Source organism: Lissotriton vulgaris, unplaced genomic scaffold, assembly GCF_964263255.1.
Source record: "Lissotriton vulgaris unplaced genomic scaffold, aLisVul1.2 SCAFFOLD_722, whole genome shotgun sequence".
In the NCBI taxonomy this organism is placed as follows: Eukaryota; Metazoa; Chordata; class Amphibia; order Caudata; family Salamandridae; genus Lissotriton; species Lissotriton vulgaris.
In genome coordinates, this window is record NW_028247608.1 from 80214 (window position 1) to 94706 (window position 14493).

The 14493-nt window shown below is 43.9% G+C and overlaps 1 protein-coding gene across 3 annotated transcripts in view; it reads left to right on the forward strand.

Annotated features, from left to right (window-relative positions):
• Positions 1-14493, forward strand: part of ZNF512B (zinc finger protein 512B) — a 264244-nt gene that overhangs the window by 70679 nt on the left and 179072 nt on the right. For all 3 annotated transcript variants that reach the window (XM_086949746.1, XM_086949747.1, XM_086949748.1), the window contains exon 2: positions 5228-5353. In XM_086949746.1, coding sequence (XP_086805872.1) covers positions 5230-5353 — 124 coding nt within the window. In that variant the 5' untranslated portion in view covers positions 5228-5229. The remainder of the gene's footprint in view (positions 1-5227; positions 5354-14493) is intronic.

Genomic DNA, 14493 nt, shown 5'->3' on the forward strand with positions numbered 1-14493 from the left:
TACTGTATCCCTAAGGACTTGATGTTGCAACCCAGTCACACCTCTGCAGATCAGACTAAATTAACGTATGACACCAGTTTAAACTCCTTATAAAGATGCGAGTTGGGAGTCAGGTACCAGCCTTCGGCATTGTGACTTTTTCTCTCCACGCCAAACGATAAGCGAAAGTGAAATTTAATTTGCAGGCGGCAAGATGTTCAGGCTGTAAAGCAGGTGTGCAGGTGTGCGATCATGTAAGGAGATATGCATATTAATGAAATAGACTGACATGTTATTTGATACGTGTTGAGTGTATATGAAAGGTACAAGCAGTGTAACAAGGCAGTGTGAAGAGTGAGAACAATGTTGGTGTGCAAAGAGAGCTATGGCGACAAGAGTAAAAGGAAGTAGTGTTAATGAATTGATCATGGGTGTAGCCCTGGGAGCCAGGTTCACCAAATTATTGTTGTGGCGGGCTTCTAGGTTATATGAGCTGCTCCATCAAAGCTGGTATAACCTCGATAAAGCAATGTCCCATGGTAAAGACTCTATAACGACCATATGCCAAAGACCCTTAAACACTGCATTATCCACTCATTTATTAATCATATATATTGTTATACTGTAGTGCTGCTCTGCTTCCAATTCGGAAAGCGGGGAACAGGTTGTAAATAAGCATTGGCAATGCCAATAGGTCTCTCCTACGTAGGAGCTATTGGCTTTGCCAATGTGTTTTAGCCCTGTTGTAACCCAGCGTGGCTGCTGTTCAGCATGTCTAAAAGTTAGTGGTGTGGAGGAGACTAGCGTGGAGTTTCGTTGAGTGGAATGTCGAAGAGTGGAGTAGAGTGTTGTATACTGGAATGGCAGAGAGTGTTGTGTATTGGAGTTGCATAGTGTGGAGTCACGTTGAGTGGCATACACTGGAGTGGTATAGAGTAGAGTGGACTGTTGTAGAGTGCATTGGCGTAAAGTGTTGCAGGATATATTGGCATAGAGTGCAGTGGCATTGAATTCAGTGGCGTACAATGCAGTGACGAGATAGGAACAATATTTACAGGCCTGTTTACAGAAAGGAAGCACTAGGAATGATACTGTAAATAAGGTTTGGGCAAGGGAAGGTACAAACTCAAGCTGGGCAGTATAGAACAAATAAAGCCAGCAAATGGAAAGCAAGAAAATGTAAGTTATAAACCAGAAAGCCAATGGCAAGCAACTGGCAGAATGTCCCCAGGATATCTTTAGCAAACCAGACAGTGCAGGTATGTATTCACCTCAACCATGAGTTCTGCATTCTCCAGAATCCCACACACCTTCCTTAACAACTCATCATGCTTTACCTTGTCCTCTGCCCACACCAAGATATAGTCCTGGAAAAAACTCCCCCCAGTAATCTTTTTTTTTTTTAATTTCTGTTTATTATTTTTAGGTATACAAACTCAACATCAGCACCATTACAATCAGATCAAAGCACAGTTTGGGTTCATTTACAACATAAAATATGCATTGCGAACTCCTAAGCAAGTCTCGGTCAAGGCACAACATGGTAATGATTAAAAAAAAAATAGTACAAGGTGCCTGGGCATTTTGTATCACAGCATCGGTCAGTTTCATAGTCTTACATCTTTTCCATCTTAACTCCCATCTCACCATATATATACATGTCTGGTTAACTCCCTCTCGAGGCACGCAACAGGGGGTAAGTCAAGGCAATTTGCGATTCTTTAATATTGCGAGGCTTTTTTCTTGATACATTCCATTTTCCTATTTTTTGTCGCAAACGCTGCTTTTTAGCGATTTGCAGCATTTGCGACAAAAAATAGTTTGAAACATCTGCCCCCAAGAGTCTTCTTGTTTGCAAGTCACTAGTCACCTGATTTCCAGCACTTCCTTTCAGCTCTACACGAACAGAAACTACTGCCAGCAAGTGACCCTGAACTGTAAATGTTTCCTTCCGCCTGAAACACCGAGCAGTGCAGAATTCTGTGCTACCAGTAATACTTCTCTATGCGCCTCCTGCAGCCCTCAATCGCTTTCCTACGAGATACAATTAGGCTGACGGGCCCCTCTCACAGTTTGGGAGAACACCTCTTCACCTGGCACACTTCGCAACATGCTCCGCTACAGCCGCCAGGCTGTTCGCCATTCCCTTACTCCTGCTCAGGGTTTGCGGCAAACTCTCGCAAGAACGCAGAATGGTACTTTTGTAGTCAATGCACGTGCCACGCTTGAGGCTTCTTCCACCGCTCCACTTCGCTTGCGTTGGCCTGCGCTCGTGCAGTCACGCACTCGCCACACCACATGCTCTCCTTCACCAAACTTCACAAGTTATAGGCACACAAACTCCTCACTCTCCGTAAACTGGCCCTCCTTACATTAGTCCTCCTCAGGGATTAAACTTGTCACAGCCTCACGGTGCTCTTCTCCCCATTACCAGCACTAAAATGTACACACCCTGACGCCGTTTTCCTGGAAGTCAAGTAACAAGTGTTTGACCAACCCTGCAAGATAGGACAGCAACTGCCAAGACGGGACAGCAGTTGCCAGTCCTAGTCTCACCCATGACATGCTAAACATTCCATGTTCTATGACATCACATGGCAATGCTAGATCAGATTGGATCTAGTTACAATATACAACATTATACAAATGGCCATAACATACATTAGCTTCTGCAGGTGAAAACAGCCATTTCTTGTGTTGATGTATTCTGTACTTAGGATACACCACACTACAAATCTGATCTCGAAGTGACTCGACCTATCTCTTTTCACCACCCTTAATCGATCTGATAATGTTGGGCGCTTACATCACCTCTAAGCTACTAATTCATTTAGTTTTATATCGGGAAAATTCTGGGTTGAGATGAAGAACCCAATTGAAGGAAAGAATTTGAATATACTATGTATAGGCCCCCTAGGAAGAATTCTCAATTTTCCAAAAACAGCGGGGTTGCCAGTAACATATAATGCAGCCGTGAACTGTACTGAAATTGCTAATCACAAAAATGATTTGTGACTTGCAATTTTCACACTGCGACTCGTACATTGTAAAAGGGGGGCTTGAAATAGACGTTCTCCTTTCCTAGAAATTCACAATGGCTGTCTTTGTGGTTTATAACAGGTATAATGTTCTCAAGTCATTGAACAGGACAACATCCCGTCAATGGCAGTGCTATTTATTTGCATAGTAGAAGCTGTCTTTAGTGACTTGTTGTTTGTGTATGCATGGGCTGAGTGAGCATGCTTTTGTGGATGCTGTGGGAGTGTAATGATGCATGCTATGTTGGTGTCTATGTGTGGGTAATTTCTGGGAGTTGATTACAGTCTGAGGAAGATTGGAGCCACAACAGGATCTATCACCTTGTTGCTGTAACCTTAGGGCCTAACATAAGACTACAACCTTACATATGAAGGACAGTCTAAACTTTGTGAAAGACAGCTACTGGCATCATCAGTAGTGGGGAGCAAACCAAACAGTGGTCCAAGGGACCAGAGTATGATTACCCCAGAGGGCCTTCATAAAATTCCCCTGTTTTTAGGTCGAACCTGGGAAGCGCATGTGCTGCTCTGCGAGACATGCTGTATTCAGGTAGGGACTTGAAGCTCTGCCCACTCCCCGTCCATATTTTACATTTGCTTGTGTCATTGTCCACTGTAAACTGTGGCTGTTCATTGGTCAATAGTCTTAGTAGTCCCTCCTTAGTACCGCCTTGTCTCATTTTGAAACCTCCCATGGCAACACCCCCTGTTATGTGTCTTGTTACCCGATGGACTTTAATTACAGACTCCGAACACTATTTTCTCAAATAGCTTTGTCCTGCCTTCTGTTGTAGGCAGGAAACGCTCTCTCCTAACACTTTTTTAAAAACATGTATAGCACGGGCGCGGAACGCATTTGCAATGCATTAGGTCTTCCATTTGCGAGAGTTTAAGCTATTGGCATTGTAAATGACAATGCCTTTATCTGTTTTTAAAACAACACATAAATAAAAGGCATTGTCATTTACGATGCCAATAGCTCAAACTCTTGTAAATGCGCAACCTATTGCATTGCAAATGCTTGTTTAAATTGCAGACCTGGTTCCTTAAATAGTTTCGGTATTTTGCAGATGCAAATGCAGGAATGGAGGTATGCTGTCCCTCGCGGTCCTCCATCCCTGCATCCGGAAGGATTTGCAAACAGAGACATGCTTCGCTAATATAAATGGTGCAGGGATTCTATGCATCCTGCTGAATGTTGGTTTTTGTGCTATAACAGATTAGTGCTTCTGTCACAGCAAAAACATATTTTCAGTTCACATCGCAGATGCTGTTCAAAAATATCGTGTGTGAAGCTTACAGAGAATGGCTCATCAACACATTGCGCTTTAGCCCCATACCACTAGCAGTGTTTTTATAGCCAAAGTAGTACATCAGTAGTCTTGTGGAATCCATCTAAGGTCCTGTGCGTCAAATGAATTCATTTGATTTCAAATGCCTTTTAGGTTCAATTGAAGCTCGGCGACTTTATTGATTGGGAACAGCAAAGTCTCCTTTAGTTTTCAGTCATTTAAAGTGTTTTAGTCTCGCTTTCCATCTCTGCTCGCTCCCCACACAAAATTACTTGCCAATGCTTGGATCTTCGTGGGACTTTACTCTCTAGAATCTGGAATAGGTAAAGCAGTTGGAGAAGCGCAGTTTTATTTATTATTCCCACCCTCCCCATGCAACATATACATGTCTTCTATTTGTTGAGGTTTGCTCAGTAGTGGATGAAGGGGCCATGAGCTGCGGAAAGCTCAAGGGCCGATTACTGATTTTTAACCCCTATTATTTCCCTTTTTCGTTCATGAAAATTGAGCTTTGTCGCTGGGAACCCTCCTCTGTTTTTCACTGAGTGTATATGAATAGCCTCCCCATCTCCAAGCCACACTCAAGCCTTGTTTAGCCTTTAAATAACCCCCTTGCCTGCGAGGCTTTAATTAGCCGTTCTCCCATCCTCATGCAGTTCAGGTTCCTCACCTAGGGAGACGGTGAAGGTGCCTGCTCCGCAGCCGCACCTGCTTCATCCAGCAGCGATATCCTGCACGGCACTTCACTACTTGGTAGCAGAAGCACACAGTGGCATCATATATCTCTGCTTTTTAAAGATGCCGCGTGTGTTTACCTGATCAACGCTTGTATTTGGCCTCCACTGTACAGCCTAGATTGAGCCTGCTTGCTTCCACTGGTCGTTCTCTTTGACTAAGACTCCGTGTCTGTTTTTGCAGAGATGGCGGACTCCTACTATGGAGGTGGACGGAGGAGAGCTTTCGTAGTCAACAAGACCAGAGCACCAAGAGAGAGCCCTGGAAGAGACCCATATGGACATTCTGGATATGAGCCGCCCCGAATGGGTAAGAATGACTCCACAATGACCAGCTACTAATGCAAAGAGGTCTGGCTTTGTTTATAGTGGTTAGATTTTGTGTGTTGAGCACATATTTGTTTTTGTTTGTGCAGGACTGTGATTAAGGTAGGTAATGGAAATGTTACAATGTTAGAGAGGTTTTTTGTTACATAGACGTGATTGGGCATGTGTCTTGTAGAGTGGCACAAACAAACGCTATCTCTTTAACGATGGCAATGTAGTTCATAGATTTACACCTCACATTTTAGCATAAGAACAAAGACATATAAGGTAGTCTAGGAGTTTGAAACATGTATAGAAACGGGCCATATACATGGAGGTCCTGATGTACAATCATTGTTAGCAAATATGCTATTCACAACTGTTTCACAGACTTCAAGCAAGAAATCTTACTAGGCATGTTCCAATAACGCTGATGGTGACAGGGGTGTTTCCATTCATTACATTACTACTCAAAGTCTACTTGGTAATCACGTCACTCCATCCTGGTGGAGTCTAAGCCAAACTACATACGAAACACTTCACATGGACAGGAACTTGGAGCAGGAGTAGAGATGGTATATTTCAAGTCCTCCTTATGTAATGTTATATCTTCCTACAGACAGCTTTCAAGGGATAAACACGCAAGTGTTGAGGAAGGGCGTTAACACATGCTTACATACACACACACAACTTTTCTGTATATTGATTCCCAAGTCCATACCAAGCATGTTAAGCCCACACACATACACTACACTTGCACACTTCCACTGCCCTCAAACACAGTTTAACTTGAAACAATGAACATGAAACCTGCACCTGGCACACACAAAACATATGCACAACAACCCCAATCATAACTCTCACCACACCTCCCACTAAGATCGACACACGTGTGCACACACACATTCAGGCACAGTATCTCTCATTTACTCTGGGAAGCTCATTTTTTACAAGAAAATGTATTGGGCAAAACTGACTTCTCAAAAGGCTCTTGTGTGGTGGAAACCTACAACTATTGAGCATGTGACCTACTGTCCGGGCTATAGATGTTGGAGAATGTCACAGGACCGATTTCGCCCCTGAGGGCTTCTTATTGTTTAGTAACTAACGACTAGAGGACGCCACGCTACTAACTGGCACAGTTGTCAGTGTCAAGAGGCAGTTTAAATGAGATTGCATTTTATAAAAGTTAGCCTACATTAGATATATTAAAATGCCTTAATCATCTGAGAACCCAAACTCTCTTCTAATGAGCCTGAACAAAATGTGGACCCTCGGACACTGGCATAATGGTGTTCAGAGGAAAGATTGTATTCTATTTGCGCTTGTTCAATGTTTCAATGTTGTTCCATGAATTCTTTGACTGCATTGGTGCAAATATGCCCTTGTTTCCTGTGAACAATGCAGGTGGGGGAAGATTCAGGTATTTTCAGTAAGACATTCAACTGAATTCTGTTTTTACTTAGTTAATTGTTTGTACATTTTAACACCCACAACTTCCAAATTCTGTTTAAAACTATTGATGTTTTATCCTCTCAGAGCCAGAACCCCATCCCACCCCCAAGCGTAATGGATTAAAGGTTGATGTGGAATCTACCCGATCCATGCAAGTTGTTAAATATTACGGTAAAATTGAATCTCAGGTTTTCATGACTTGCCTGTCCACGACAACTGACAGCGAACAACTCATAACAAGTTTATTAACTTGTGCAACTTCATTAATACTGCTCTCCTTAAGACTAATTAAAATAGCAGTTTACCATACCGAGATGCAGCCTGATTCTCTGCAATCTAACGTCTGCATGAAACTCTGTCAAAAAACGTAATGATGTAGAGGATGTTAAAATTTGTCAAGTGTAATACAAAGCATATCTGAAAATGTGGAAACATTTGATAAAAACATAATTGGGATTGTTTAACTATGCCCTGCAAAATGGAAACCCCCAGTTTTTTTGATAAACCGTTAACTCTATTAGGTCTAGAAAAAAGTACTATCCGCTCAGAGCACCTACATCACGGCGGACCAATGGTTTTTGCATTTCTAAGGGAATATATCCTTTCACTTTAATCTCAAACTCAAATTTACAAAGCTACGCTTTGACTATTATGAGGTTCTTTTAGCGCTGCCACAAGGGGACACGTCCAGGGAAGGCTCCAGGGTCTGATGGCGGTACCTCTGGATTTATTTATATACAATATAGAACTCTGGGCTCCAATATTAACTAACATTTTAAACAAAGTATGCTAATCCCAGTTACCTGAATCTGACTCATCATTAACTATAGTTCCCATTTTTTTTTTTAATTGATTGATTGGAACTCATTCGATTTCGAGATTGGACTAATGAGAGTAATACATTATAAGCACCTGTCAAAATGGTTTTAGGAAACGGGTAGGTACTCTGTAGCAATGCTTAAACCCTCAACTGATAATCGGTAAATGTACAATTTCAAGGTGCTGCCCATTGTACCTTACTTTCATGTATTTGATGTAGAGAAAACAGAATCTTTTAACATTGTGTGAGGAGTTTGTTCGCAAGGTATGCGTTCTCTCTTCACTTTCATTTATTTTATGTATAAACAAACTAAATCTGCATTTGGTTAACATCTGTCCAGACGTGCCCACAGTCTGCTCTAGACTTACACCTGTGTTATCATACGCAGATGTTGTGTATTTACTGACACGCACCCTCAGGGCCTAAAGAATCTTGATGGCAGCATCACCGAGTTTATGGCTGATTTAGAACCTGATACAAATTTTTCAAAGTCTCACTTTATGTCCTTTGGTCCAAACAGTTCAAATGTATGTGCATTCTCTGTTGGCAACGATAAGTTAGCGAAGGTAGACCACTTTCCCTAACTGGGTGGAGTCTTTAAATCATCCTCATGTTGGGTGACCAACACTTTGGCCCACTCTCAAAAATGTAGCCAAGCACTGGGTTCCTTGTTTAATCTTTCATCATCTCTTGGTGACAAACCTATTAGTCCGATGCCAGAAGTTTATAGGACACAATACGTCATAACTGTGACTTTTTATTTATTTATTTATTTAAAGACCTTTATTTTGATCGTCCATGGTACACAGATTCCAGCCTACAACCCCTCGGGCTGGCCACGCAGTACGTAACACGTGCATTGCTTCAGATATTACACAGCCCAAAGCCGTCATCCCGGGGGCACGGCGGCGTGGTAAAGTGCAGGTGTCACACTGTTCAGAGAAGGATAGTGTAGGTCTGATTTTCCATTTTTTATAGCCATAAACATGAGCGTATGTTTCAAGAATATCGTAAAATGAACCCCAACAATCGAACAAACCCCCCACCCCCCCACACAGTCATCTCGTCGAGCATGGTAAGTTCACCTCTGCACAGGCGATGCAATTGTACTTCCCAGCTCTAAGCACCTGGAACCACAAGGTCGTTAGGATTCTTACAGATCTTCTGCGCGCGCCTGCGTGGTAGACGGAGGCTCGCAGATACCCCCCCTGTAATCGTTCCAGTTGGACCATACTTCCATCCATTTTCGGGGACAACCCCTCGCCACATACACAGTCTTTTCCTGTAGCATACACCAGTCCATATCGCTATGCCAATCTGTTAGTTTAGGTGGATCCGGACTGCCCCAGAGTCTGGCAATGTTCCTTTTTGCTACCATTTGTCCGAGCATAACCCAGAGCCTCCCTTTCGGTGACAGGTCCGTTGGCTCCCAGATATTAAGAAGACACCTCTTTGCCTCTGGGCGAATTTCCACCTCCCATACCTCCTGCATACACTGCACCACCCTTCTCCAATACCGTTGAATCTTGGGGCAACCCCACAACACGTGGAAAAAGGTACCCGTGCCACCACACCCCCTCCTGCAGAGTACAGTATCAGCCCTCACCATGAGGTGTAACCTTGTACAGGAGACATACACTCTATGGAGTACCTTCAGTTGGATTAGTCGCAGGCGGGCCGATATCGCTACCTCACGCGGTGAGGCCAAGGCATACATCCATTCCTCCTCGTCTATCTCAAGCCCATCAGTAACCCATTTCTCTCTAAGGGGTGGGAGCATGTCGGGGGGGTGATTAATTAGTTTTTTGTATTTGAGTGATATGGCGTGTTCTGTCATGTGCCCATCGAGTATCCTATCCTCAAGTGGGGAGGATTGTGGTAGTGTAGTCTCTGGTGGGATATTTGCCTGTAAGGAGTGTCTCACCTGTAAGTATCGATAGTATTCAGTTTGCGCCAACTCGTATGTGTCCCGTAGGTGGGCGAACGCGTGGATCCCTTTGGGGCCCCAGATATCCTTGATTTGGGAGATTCCTATCAGGTACCATTCGCGGAAGCCCTTAGTACGTCCGAGGTTGCCGAGTTGTTCTGAGGCCCAAAGTGGTGTGGCCATGGTGAGGACTCCTGACCATCCGAGCTTCTTCTGGGCAGCGTGCCACACCTGTACCGCATGTAGTGTGGGTCCAGTGAGTTGGCGTGCACCCCGCTTAGAGTAGAGTGCTATCTCGTAGTTCCCCCCGGGAAGCAACCATCTGTCCATACCGTAGGCGGGATCATTCCCCGCGCCGTACGTCCCCTGGTTGATTGCTGAGAGGTGGGCTGCCCAGTAATACTTGCGAATGTCTGGGAGGGCTATACCGCCATTATACCACCCCAGCGTCAGTTTGGTCAGCGCAATTCTGGGTGACCCTTACCCAGAGGAGGTTGCGCTGTGCCGCCTCTATTGCTGCAAAGTATGTGTTAGGGACTAGTTCTGGATAGTTTTGTAGCGCGTAGAGGAAGCGCGGCAGCGCTAGCATCTTAAATAGGGCTGCCCGGCCCAGTAGAGACAGTGGTAAGTGCTGCCAGGATTTGGCGTCCCTTTGGAGCCGACTTAACGGCGGTTTGAGGTTTAGATCGTGTAGTAGGGTTTTGTTCGTGGTTATGTACACACCCAGGTACTTGAATCCGTCCTCTGCTACCGTGATAGGGCATGTGTCAGGGAGCCTCGGGGGGTCACCATGCAGGACGTAGAGATATGATTTGCTCCAGTTGACCCGGAAGCCAGAGTTGCGACCGAAGCTCGCAAATATATCAAGGGCTGCCATTATCGACCTGCGCGGTCTACATAGGTACAAGAGGATGTCGTCGGCCTAAAGGGATATTTTGTCCTCCCACCCTTCCGCCCAGACTATGCCTTTCAAGTAAACGTCCTGTCGTATCCAGGCTGCCAGCGGTTCAAGGGACAGGGCGAAGAGAAGAGGGGAGAGGGGGCAACCCTGTCTAGTCCCTCTCTCGAGTGTGAAAACCTCAGACACCTTGTTGTTTACACGTACCTGCGCCCGGGGTTCTGCATATAGGAGTCGCACCCATGCTATAAATTGAGGACCAAAGCCCAGGTTGCGCAGGACTGCGAACATATATGGCCACTCTAGGGTGTCGAACGCCATGGTGGCGTCCAGAGAGACCACCACTGCATCCTCCCGCAGCCTGTGGCGCTGTCCCAGAACGCCATGTAACCGTCTGATGTTGAGAGCCGTGTTGCGGTGGGGCATGAATCCCGATTGGTCAGGGTGGACCAACGTGGGAAGCATCGGCTGGAGCCATATAACTGTGACTTTTGAAGCTAGAGCCTTTGGTTATGTTTATTCTTCCACATTACAGGTGGAAGAGAAACGCTTTTATTGCAGCCTCCTTTCGCTCTATTCCTGTACCTCCCATTACATTTGTCACAAGGAACAGATTACATCATGCTAGGCCCTGTTATATACTGTGGCTATAAATTTGTACAAACTTAAAGATGCTCTAAATTAATTCATTATTAGCAATTGTTTGTCTTGTGACAAAGGCCTTAACATTTTGCGGCTGTTGTATGTAAAACAGACGTTAGAAAGCTTGGGAAGGCCCTCTCTTGGTGAGAATCATTGCTCTGTGCGTAGGAAGGACAGGCTGTGGTTTAAGTGGGCTTTTTTTGCTGAAGAGACTCCTAGCTAGGGAAGGCCATGAAATACAAAAATTAGTGCAGGTATTAAACCCTATTCACAGATTGTATCAGGTTGATGGGAAAGGATCTTGCTAGTCAGACCCAGATCCGATACCGTCCACAAACTGTTAGTTTTCCCTTAGAGCAATACAGCAGTTGAACATTGGCCTAAAAAAAAAATGTGAGGGGCAAACAATTACATTTATTAGGTTCAGCAAAAAAGTCCTATCCACTCTGAACACCCACATCACTGCCGACTAGTATTTGCACATTTCCTTGTGACTGCGTTTAGGATCAGTCACTTCTGCTCTTTGTATTTTTTTGTAAATATTATAAAGTATACCCTGCATGTTTTAGTGCCATTGTTAAGGAAGTATAATTTTACCAATTGTAGAGTTGCTTTGTTTTTTGACCAAATTCTAAAAGGGAATGGTATTTGTTTTAAGTTTGATTAATAATTAAAATCTATCATACTCTGTCGAAACACAATGCTTTTTAAGCACATTTATATTGTATTGCACTTTGTATGATTATCAGCTGGTATTCAAAATAAAGTTTTTGATTCATTGATTGATTGGTTGGTCTCAACTTTTGTAACAACATGGCTTTGCTCTCGATATGTTCTATGATGTATAACTTTTCATTGCGCTGAAGCTGTAACTGCAGAGCATGGCTGCTTGACCATTGCAATGAGATAGTCATCCAGCCTACTAAGGGCCAGATGTAGGTGGCCCAATACCGGTCGGTAACGGACGAAATTACCGAATTTCGGCCGTTACCGACCGGTATTGGGCATTTGAGATGTAGGGGCCACATTTCAGGATTCGGTAATTTAATGAATCGGGAATTTAAGGAATCGGTAAATTACCGAATTCTTAAAATACCGATTCAGTAAATTACCGAATCCGTAATGTAGGGAGCACTTAAGTGAGTGCTTTTTACATTTAAGGATTCGTTATTTACCCCCAACTATAAGTTGCTGGTAAATTCCGAATACCTTTTAATAAGCAATGTTTTGCTTTATTTCAGTGCCATGTGGCAGATAGGGCATGTATGTGTGCCACATGTTCACCCATGCACGATTCAGGGGTGCAACAGGGTGTCAATGTGACACCCTGCCACCCTTGAATGTGTTCCCCATTTTACCGAATCGGTATTTACCGATTCGGTAATTCCCATTCATTCCTATGGGCCTCCAGGCCCATAGGAATGAATGGCATTTACCGATTCGGTAAATACTGAATCGGTAAATACCGATTCGTTAAAATGGGGAACACATTCAAGGGTGGCAGATATTTACCGATTCAGTAATTCCCATTCATTCCTATGGGCATCCAGGCCGATAGTCACATTTTCCACTACCCGTCTGGTGGCTGGAAGGGATTCATCAGGGCTCCGGTTTTCTTGCCCTTTTTGGATAATTTGATTGTTTTTGACAATCCTCCCTGTGATTTTCATTCATCTCCTCACCATCTCCCATCTCCTCAACATCAACTGCACAAATTAACATTTTTTGGGTTATTTTTTTGCGGGTTGGCTGAACCCTGGGAGTGAGTTGTCATCTATGGCTGCCACTCACCTGAGAAGTCCATCTTCAAACCCTGTGGACCCTGTGGGGCCAGAAAGCAAATGTTGCTATCCCTCACACAACATACATTTACAAACTGCACAAGGTTGAACCTTCTGCTAAAAACACAATATTGACCTGCAAGATGAAACAGGAGCGGTGCCGTCTAGTTCAAGTGGGTTGGACAGTTCTGGTTTACTGACTTTTGACTATGACCATGAACAGGCTGACCCAAATCGAACCAGAACCCTGCCTCTTCATGAAGGACCACGGTCAGATGCTTCACCACAACAATGCCTCCTTCCACTTGCTGCATTTCTGCTTCAGTCCTAGAGTTTGGTTCTCTAGGTATTCTATAAAGCGGTCAAAGGATTCTACCAGTGTCAAAGGCAGACTTCTTTACTAAGACTTATACCTTGAAAGGTTTTGTGTTTGGACATAGACTCATGATATTGATTCATGGCAGAGGCATTCACTTTATATTCTTCCTTAATTCATTCACCTCGCTGAGTTAAGGCTGAAAAGCTCTTTAGGGAAGATCTGTCTCAACGTATCTGGGGTATCCCAGCAAAATGTATTTGCTCTTGCCAAGAATTGTAAAAACAATGTGAAGGGACAATTTTGGGCATTTACTCCCCTTGTCAGGCACCCCTCCCTCTTGGGAGCTGAATGCTGTTTTAGCATCTCTTATAAGAAGCCCCTTTAAACTATTCACTGACCTTTCTACAGATGCTCTCCCTATAAAATATAGTTTCTCCTTGAAGTTAGTTTGGCTTGGTTAGTTGAAGGGAGTAATGCTTCCTACACCCCTTAGACGTCAAGAACCTCTTAAAGTTTTACACGGACAGAATGAAAGAGTTCTGCAAATCTGATGAACTCTTCAGCTTCTCTTCTCTTACGGAAACTCCAGGGTAGAATGCCCAGTATAAAAACTGGGCGTTTTCCTCTGGATATCTTTTTGCATTGCTTTCTACCACTCTAAAGCAGGTAGGCCTTTGAGATGCAGAGAGGGTGCAGACACCACTAGAAGTATGGGAGATGCTGTGACACTTACTATATGCTGGAGTGCATTTTAAAGACATTTGATAAACTGCCCTGTGATCATCCTCCCAAACCTTCACAAAGCGCTATTGTCTCGACATCCAGCCATGATTGGAAGCTGTTGTTGGCCATGCAGTGCTGTGTAACTTGTATCATTACAGTGCGTCTCATTCCTGCCTTCTGCTTAGATTTCATTTAGCTGTTTTAGAATGTGTAATGCAAGCAAGTGAATCTATGAAAGATCAAATGCTGAATAAGAAAAGGTTATCTACCGAAAACTACAGTTCTCAAATATTGGTATCCTTTATAGATTCACAGGAGGCCTACCACTCTTCCGATGTTTATGGGGCTTCGGTTTTTTCTAGACAAGCTTTGAAAATCGGAGCAATTGAGCCCTAGAGGAGAGTGGAGCTCTGTGTCCTTCCACCTCACAGGATAGTTTCCTACAGTGGGGTGGAGAAACTACAAATAGGCCATGGCTGTTTCAGTGTTACATGAGTGTATATGTAACATGCTAGCATGCTCGGTAAATCTAGATTACTGACGATTGCAAGCCTGACAATGCGGAATAATTGAAGCATG